Below are 9508 nucleotides of genomic sequence, written 5' to 3'. Positions count from 1 at the left end.
AATTTCATTCTTTTACATGTAGCTGTCCAGTTTTCCCAGCACCACATATTGAAGAGGCTGTCTTTTCTCCATTGTATATTCTTGCCTCCTTTGTCATAAATTAGGTGCCCATGTGTGCGTGGGTTTATCTCTGGGCATTCTATCTTGTACCATTGATCTATATTTCTGTTTTTGAGCCAGTACCATACTGTCTTGATTACTGTAGCTTTGTGGTATAGTTTGAAGTCGGGGAACCTGATTCCTCCAACTCCGTTTTTCTTTCTCAAGATTGCTTTGGCTATTCGGCTATTCCTTTGGCTATTTGTCTTTTGTATTTCCATACGAATTATAAAATTTTTGGTTCTAATTCGTGAATAATGCCATTGGTAATTTGATGGGGATTGCATTGAATCTGTAGATTGCTTTGGATAGTATAGTCATTTTCACAATATTGATTCTTCCAATCCAAGAACATGGTATATTTTTCCATCTGATTATGTCATCTTTGATTTCTTTCATTAGTGTTTTATAGTTTACTGAGTACAAGTCTTTTGCCTCCTTAGGCAGGTTTATTCCTAGGTATTTTATTCTTTTTGTTGCAATGGTAAATGGAAGTGTTTACTTAATTTCTCTTTCTGATTTTTCGTTGTTGGTGTATAGAAATGCCAGAGATTTCTGTGCATTAATTTTGTATCCTGCAACCTTACCAAATTCATTGATTAGTTCCAGTAGTTTTCTGGTGGCATCTTTAGGATTTTCTATGTACAGTATCATGTCATCGGCACACAGTGACAGTTTTACTACTTCTTTTCCAATTTGTATTCCTTTTATTTCTTTTTCTTCTCTGATTGCTGTGGCTAGGACTTCCAAAACTATGTTGAATAAGCGTGGCAAGAGTGGACATCCTTGTCCTGATCTCAGTGGAAATGCTTTCAGTTTTTCACCATTAAGTATGATGCTTGCTGTGGGTTTGTCATATATGGCCTTTATTATGTTGAGGTATGTTCCCTCTGTGCCCATTTTCTGGAGAGTTTTTATCATAAATGGATGTTGAATTTTGTCAAAAGCTTTTTCTGCATCTATTGAGATGATCATATGGTTTTTGTTCCTTAATTTGTTAATGTGGTGTATCACATTGATTGATTTGCATATATTGAAGAATCCTTGCATCCCTGGGATAAATCCCACTCCATCATGGTGTATGATCCTTTTAATGTGTTGTGGGATTCTGTTTGCTAGTACTTTGTTCATGATATTTGCATCTATGTTCATCAGTGATATTGGGCTATAATATTCTTTTTGTGTGATATCTTTTTCTGGTTTTGGTATCAGGGTGATGGTGGCTTCGTTGAATGAATTTGGGAGTGTTTCTCCCCCTGCAATTTTTTGGAAGTGTTTGAGAAGGATCGGTGTTAGCTCTTCTCTAAATGGTTTATAGAATTCGCTTGTGAAGCCATCTGGTCCTGGACTTTTGTTTGTTGGAAGATTTTAAATTATAGTTTCAATTTCATTACTTGTGATAGGTCTGTTTATATTTTCTGATTCCTCCTGGTTCAGTCTTGGAAGGTTATACCTTTCCAAGTATTTGTCCATTTCTTCGTGGATGCCCATTTTGTTGGTGTATAGTTGTTTGTAGTAGTCTTTTATAATCCTTTGTATTTCTTCAGTGTCAGTTGTGATTTCTTCTTTTTCATTTCTAATTTTATTGGTTTACGTCCTCTCCCTTTTTTCCTTGATGAGTCTGGAAGAACCATCTTTTAGTTTTATTGATCTTTACTATTGTTTTCTTCATTTCTATTTCATTTATTTCTGCTCTGATCTTTATGATTTCTTTCCTTCTACCAACTTTGGGTTTTCTTTGTTCTTCTTTCTCTAATTGTTTTAAGTGTAGGGTTATATTGTTTACTTGAGATTTCTCTTTCTTCTTGAGGTGAGATTGAATTGCTATAAACTTCCCTCTTAGAACTGCTTTTGCTGCGTCCCATAGGTTTTGGGTCATCATGTTTTCGTTGTCATTTGTTTCTATGTATCTTTTGATTTCTTCAGTGATCTCTTGGTTACTTAGTAGTGCACTGTTTAGCCTCCATGTACTTGTGTTTTTTACAGTTTTTTTCCTATAATTGATTTCTGATCTCATAACGTTGTGGTCAGAAAGGATGCTTGATACGATTTCAATTTTCTTAAATTTTCGAAGGCTTGATTTATGACCCAAGATGTGATCTATCCTGGAGAATGTTCCATGTGCACTTGAGAAGAAAGTGTATTCTGCCACTTTGGGGTGGAATGTTCTATAAATATCAATTAGATCTATCTGGTCTATTGTTTCATTTAAAGTTTGTGTCTCCTTATTTATTTTCCATTTGGATGATCTGTCCACTGGTGTAAGTGGGGTGTTAAAGACCCCCACTATTATTGTGTTACTGTCGATTTCTCCTTTCATGGTTGTTAGCATTTGCCTTATATATTGAGGTGCTCCTATGCATGAACATTTATAATTGTTATATCTTCTTCTTGGATTGATCCCTTGATCATTATGTGGTGTCCCTCATCTCTTGTAACAGTCTTTATCTTAAAGTCTATTTTATCTGATACAAGTATTGCTACTCCAGCTTTCTTTTGATTTCCATCTGCATGGAATATCTTTTTCCATCCCTTCACTTTCAGTCTGTATGTATCCCTAGGTCTGAAGTGGGTCTCTTGTAGACAGGATATATATGGATCTTGTTTTTGTATCCATTCAGCCAGTCTGTGTCTTTTGGTTGTGGCATTTAATCCATTTACATTCAAGGTTGTTATCGATATGTATGTTCCAATTACCATTTTCTTAATTGTTTTGGGTTTGTTTTTGTGGGTCTTCTTCTTCTGTTGTGTTTCCTGCCTAGAGAAGTTTCTTTAGCGTTTGTTGTAAAGCTGGTTTGGTGGTGCTGAATTCTCTTAGCTTTTGCTTGTCTGAAAAGCTTTTGATGTCTCCATCGAATCTGAATGAGATCCATGCTGGGTAGAGTAACCTTGGTTGTAGGTTTTTCTCTTTCATCACTTAAAGTACATCCTGCCACTCCCTTGTGGCCTGCAGAGTTTCTGTTGAAAAATCAGCTGACAACCTTATGGGGATTCCTTCGTATGTTATTTTTTGTTTTTCCCATGCTGCTTTTTTTTTTTTTTTTTTTTGCGGTACGCGGGCCTCTCACTGCTGTGGCCTCTCCCGCTGCGGAGCACAGGCTCCGGACGCACAGGCTCAGCGGCTGTGGCTCACGGGCCCAGCCACTCTGTGGCATGTGGGATCCTCCCAGACCGGGGCACAAACCTGCATCCCCTGCATCGGCAGGCGGACTCCCAACCACTGCACCACCAGGGAAGCCCCCTTGCTGCTTTTAATATTTTTTCTTTGAATTTAATTTTTGTTAATTTGATTAATATGTGTCTTGGTGTGTTTTTCCTAGGGTTTATCCTGTATGGGACTCTCTGTGCTTCCTGGACTTGGGTGACTATTTCCTTTCCCATATTAGGGAAGTTTTCGACTATAATCTGTTCAAATATTTTCTCAGACCCTTTCTTTTTCACTTCTTCTTCTGGGACCCCTATAATTCAAATTTGGTGCGTTTAGTGTTGTCCCAGAGGTCTCTGAGATTGTTTTCAATTCTTTTCATTCATTTTTCTTTATTCTGCTCCTTGGCAGTTATTTCCACATTTTGTCTTCCAGCTCACTTATTCGTTCTTCTGCCTCAGTTATTCTGTTATTGATTCCTTCTAGTGTATTTTTCATTTCAGTTAATGTGTTGTTCATCTCTGTTTGTTCTTTAGTTCTTCTAGATCTTTGTTAAACATTTCTTGTATTTTCTCAATCCGTGCCTCCATTTTGAGATTCTGGATCATCTTTACTATCATTGAAATTACTCTGAATTCTTTTTCTGGTAGGTTGCCTATTTTCTCTTCATTTATTTGGTCTCGTAGGTTTTTACCTTGCTCCTTCATCTGTGACATATTTTTTTGCCATCTCATTTTTTTTTTTTAATGAGTGGGACTGTGTTCCTTTCTTACTCGTTGTTTGGCCTGAGGCTTCCAACACTGGAGTTTGTAGACTATTGGGTAGAGTTGGGCGTTGGTGCTGAGATGAGGAACTCTGTTAGACCTCACTCTGATGAATATTCCCTGGGGTCTGAGGTTCTCTGTTAGTCCAGTGGTTCGGACTCGGAGCTCCCACTGCAGGAGCTTCAGCCGACTCTGGGCTCGTGACAAGATCCCGTGAGCCACGTGGGGCGGCAAAAAAAAAAAGAGAGAGAGAGAACAATAACAAAGTAAAAAATAAAGTTAGACTAGGAAACTACCAGATATGTTAGAAAGAATATTAAAAATTAAAATATAGATGAATCAACAACTGGAAGGTACATCAGTACCACAATACTAAAAAAGAGGAGGAGGGAAAATTTTAAAAAAAGGGCTGGGGGGAAGGCCTTGGCTGTGGGGGGCGGGGCCCAAGCAAGGGTGAGGTTTGGGTGGTGGGTGGGGCCTATGCTCAGGACCCACAGGGCTGGAAAAGGCCCTGGGGGCTGTGGGGGGTGGGCCTTAGGCTCAAGGAACAGAAGGGGCCCAGGCGAGGCCCCCCCCACCCCTGGTCTCAGGGGGCGGGGGACCTCACCTAGGAGCCCAGCAGGCTTCCTGGGCTCGAGTGGGTGGAGCAAACGCCCTCCTCTCCTCTCCTGCTCCTCTGGTCTGGGAGGGCCCCTCCTGCCTGCCTCTCCTGATCTCCCTGATCTCTCTCCTATGCCCCCAAGGACTCATGCATCCTGGAGGGGGCTTTGGAGGGCAGGGGATCAACGTGGGAGCTCAGCAGGCTCCCCAGCCCGAGTGGGCCGGTTGATCACCCTCCGCTCCTCTCCCCCCCTCCTGGAAGGCCCCTCCTGCCTACCTCTCCTGATCTCCCCGGCCTCAGGGGCACAGATCCTGTCTGGCCTCCACTTCTCCTCCCTTCTCAGTCCCCCTACATCCTACTGGTTCACTTTGGGGTTCCTTCCGTCTCCTTGGGTGTCAGAGTGCCCCACCAGCAGCCAGCAGGCGCCCTCATTGTGGGGAGAAGCTAACTCCACGTCTTCCCACACTGCCATCTTGACTCTGCCTCCTCCCCCGGGTTATTTTGAAGCAGATTCCAGACATCATATAATTTTATCCATGAAAATTACATTAAGTATCTTTAAAAAGTGATTCCTTTTTTTTTAACAACCACAATACCATTATCCCATCTAAAACCATTAACAAGAAGTCCTTAAGATCATCAAATATCCAGTGTATAAATCCCCCTTGTCATGTATTTATTGAAGAAACCAGGTTGTTTTGTAGAGTTTATTTAACAAAGTCTGGATTTTGCTAATTATGCCATGGTACAATTTAACACATTCATCTCCTCTGTATATTTCCTATAAATTGGTAGTGAGAGCTGAAGGCTTGATCAGATTAGGTTCAATTATTCTTGGCAAGATAATTTCTTAGGCAAGGGTCTTCTTCCATCAGGGAGCGCATAATGTCGGGTTGTCTCGTCATGTTGTCAGCAGCTGTTATTGATGCCAGTGGCCGGCTCTGGCAATTTACTAGGGGTTTTATTTTTATTTTTAATATTTATTTATCTATTTATTTATTTGGCTGCGCCGGGTCTTAGTTGCAGCACACGGGATCTTTAGTTGCAGCATGTGGGATTGAGTTCCCTGACCAGGGATCGAACCCGGGCCCCCTGCATTGGGAATGCGGAGTCTTAGCCACTGGACCACCAGGGAAGTCCCTACTAGGGGTTTTAAAGTGTCAATATTTTAAGTCTATCATTTCTTCTTCATGTATTACCTAGATGGAATACTTCTATAAAGAGGATCTCTCGTCTACTATTTAGCTACCCAATAGGCAAATAAATGCTTAATCCTGTCCTTTATTTACCAGTTTCCAAAATAATGAGTTGGTTCTTCAACAGTGACCAACACAGCATGTATTTAAAATTTTGCAGTAAGGGTGGAGCCTACTGGGATATAAACTGTCATTGAGATGAATAGTGTCCTGGGGCTTCTAGACATTTGGATCAGTGTTTCCCAAACTTCCTTGACCAGAGGCCTTTAAAATGTGTGATACCTTTCCCAGAGGACCACAGAGCACAGACTAAGAGAATTCCATCCATATCCCCCATTTGTCCGTTGCTCTGTCCTCGTCCCTGCCCCCACTTCTCTCCCTTCTCACCCCATTCCCCACCCCCCACAACTTTTTTTCAGCCATTTTCTCTAAAAAGGATCAAAAGCTAACCAGCCCATCTTGAAATGATCATGGTTCCATCTTCATTGTGTTCTAATTATCTCTGGCCATAATTTAAATCAATATCCAATTGAAAGTTACTCTTTGTGACATTAAAATTTGACCCTGAGGTTATAATGTTCTCATTTTAAAGATAGTATTGCAGTTCTTTTAGGATTGTGGAGGAAGTGTTCTCATTTATACTATATATTAAATACTTTACATTCAACACATTATTTTCTCAAAGGGTTTTTGATGGAGTATTTATTTAGTAGACATGGGGGGCAGCATACCTCCTTGTACAGACTGAGTACATTGGCTAAATCTAACGAACAAATGAGAAGTATTGGCCTTAAGATATGATTATTGCTTTATTTTCCAAAATTCCTTTCAGATGAGACAAGCAGATCAGAATGTAGTAACAGCTTTAATTCACAGACCTTGGAGCCTTAGCCATACAGGAGATGGGAAACCACGCTTTGATACTTTCTGGAAACTGTCCATATTTGTGGCATTGGACATTTTGCTCGATTGGAGTATGCATAATATCTTGTGGTACTTGTGTGGAATTTCAGCTTTCCTCATACAAAAGGATTTTGTATCTCCGTAAGTTGGAAGATTTTTTTTATCTTCTCCTGATACATTTCCTGAATGTTCTTCTTGACAAGGGAGGATTAACAGTGGACACCTGGATTGGTTCCCACCCACGAAGCCCACCATGCCTTTATTAAATTGAAATGCCACTAGCTTCTTAGGTGGGAAGAGTTTAGGCGTATTGCATTGTTTCCAAAACAAGTTGATCAAATATTGGGTTTTAGTGCATTTTAAAGAAAAAATAAACGTGCCAAACTATGACGACAGAGAAAGAGAGATTGTATTTCCTTGTGATTGGCTCCCTTTAAAAACCAACATAGGGGGCTTCCCTGGTGGCGCAGTGGTTGCGCGTCCGCCTGCCGATGCAGGGGAACCGGGTTCGCGCCCCGGTCTGGGAAGATCTCACATGCCGCGGAGCCGCTGGGCCCATGAGCCATGGCCGCTGGGCCTGTGCGTCCGGAGCCTGTGCTCCACAACGGGAGAGGCCACAGCAGAGGGAGGCCCGCATACCACAAAAAAAAAAAAAAAAAAAAACCAACATAGGATCCAGGGCAGAACCACAATGAAGATGTCTTGTGGACACCTACCTCTTTATCCCAACTTTCCTCCTGCTCCCCTATATGTTACAGGCTCTACTCCATTGCTTCCAGGAAACTTTCCATTCCCTAACCTGCTAGCAATCTCTGAGTCTTTATTTTGGCAGTTAGATCTGTGTATTTCAGGTGGTTACAGTTTTTAAGTTTCATATTATTTCAGTCATGTGTGCATTCAGTTCAATAAATATTTGTTGTGTGCCTGCAGTATTGCAGGGTACTGTATTAAGAAGCTGAAGATGCTGTGGTAAAGAAAGAAAGCCACAGTCTACCCTCATGGAGTTTGTAATCAAGTGGGAGAGATAGATGCTAATCAAATAAAGATCCAATAAACCTAAAATTAGAGCTAAGATAAATGCTGTGTAAGGGAGAACAGTGCACATATGCTGTTTAATTTGTCCTAGTCAAGGGAGTCAGGGAAAACATCCCCAAGGAAGTAACAGCTGAGCTAAGATCTGAAGGGTACGTAGGAAATGAGAGGATTGGGGGTGGAGGTCCAAGTCAGAGGGGAAGACACGTGCAAAAGTGCTGTGGCAGGAAGGAGCCTGGTTCTTTCAAGGAACTGCAGGAAAAATCAGTATGCACACAGAGTACACAGAAAAGAAAGTGGGGGAGTGTGGTGTAAGATGAGGCCAAAGAGACAGGTGGGACTAGGCTAGGTACAGCCTCCGGTAGGGGTTCGGGGTGGGGGGTTCTTCAGCAAGTGGCCGAAGCGTTGAAAGCCACAGCGGTGTGGAGGACGTGCTTATGCTGGTTTTGGAACACCCTCTGGCTGCAGTGTGGAGGCCAGTTAAGAGGCTCCTTCTGGGGGCTGTTAGTACTCAGCGAACACCATATTTAGTGACCATTGTAGATTCCTGAGACAATTGGCATTATTCTAACAAGGTTGGTTTTTCCTCTTTCTCCAGGGACTACTTGAAGAAGTGGTCAGCTAAAGGCATTCATGTTGTTGCTTGGACTGTTAATACTTTTGAAGAAAAAAGTTACTATGAATCCCATCTTGGTTCCAGCTATATCACCGACAGCATGTTGGAAGACTGCACACCTCAGTTCTAGACTTTTCCCCCAGGGAGAAAACACGGGTACAGAAACTGCCTGCTGGCCTCATGGAGGAAAATCAATATACCCAAGCCCCTGGGGGATCAGGTGGCTCACACAAGCAGTAGTCGGTAACTGGGTATTTACCCAAACCAAAGCAAAACCCAGTGTTGCCACCATGCTCCATGGAATGCCTGAGTTCAAAACCGATGCTCTTGAAAGTTTGAGTCTGCAAAAAGGCACAATACTCCTGCCCCGACCTAGCTGAGGCACACACTGAAACCCAGTGAAGATAAGCACAGATTGAATTGTGCAATTTGGGGGTGCAGATGCAAATGCATGGGAAATGCATGATCACTCAGAGTTGACGTTTTAAAACTTGACACACTTACATAATTTTACTTCTTTAAAATATTTGTATCCAGCTATGTTATCAATGTACTGTAGACATCAAACTTGTGACCATACTAATAAAATCATTAAAAGGAGCACTAAGGGAAAACCATGTACCAAGCATCATATCCTAAGACATAAAGAATTTAAGGGAGCTGCTGCTTCCAATCCAGTGGCCAGGGCCCCTGGTGAGACATCGGTGTGAAGCAAAGAAAATGGTAAGGAGGTCTTGATGTCAGTCTGAGGGATTGTTTATGGTATCTAGAAATAAGAGCTACAAACCACTAGGGGGCAGAGTTGTACCCTTTCAAGCTGCTCTACAGCAGATGATCACAGACAGAACTGGAAGAAACTTCCAGGGACATCTAGGCTTAGCCTCATTTTACAAATGAGAAAACTAAAATCTGTGGAAGGGAAGGGTCTTCCCAGAAATTACAGCTGTGACATAGAGCCTGATCTCATGATAAAATTTCTTGTTTACTATTTACCAGGAACTTCAGTGGTTTAACATGCATTATTTTAATTAACCCTCACAAAAATCCTTCAGAGACATTCATCTCTTTTTACTGATAAGGAAACCGAGGTACTGCAAGGTTAAAGTCACTTACCCAAGCTCTCAAATTCCTTGGTGTAACTGGTGTTCAAGT

At 41.7% G+C, this 9508-nt stretch overlaps 1 protein-coding gene across 1 annotated transcript in view; it reads left to right on the top strand.

Annotated features, from left to right (window-relative positions):
• Positions 1–8967, top strand: part of GDE1 (glycerophosphodiester phosphodiesterase 1) — a 24800-nt gene extending 15833 nt beyond the window's left edge. The window contains exons 5-6 of the mRNA XM_007104083.3: positions 6638–6849; positions 8339–8967. Of these exons, the coding sequence (XP_007104145.1) occupies positions 6638–6849; positions 8339–8486 (360 nt within the window). The 3' untranslated portion in view covers positions 8487–8967. The remainder of the gene's footprint in view (positions 1–6637; positions 6850–8338) is intronic.
• Positions 8968–9508: the final 541 nt, after the last annotated feature.

This window comes from Physeter macrocephalus, chromosome 14 (assembly GCF_002837175.3).
Source record: "Physeter macrocephalus isolate SW-GA chromosome 14, ASM283717v5, whole genome shotgun sequence".
Taxonomy (NCBI): Eukaryota; Metazoa; Chordata; class Mammalia; order Artiodactyla; family Physeteridae; genus Physeter; species Physeter macrocephalus.
Note: the sequence above shows the minus strand (reverse complement) of the source record. Positions and strands in the feature narration are given on the sequence as shown.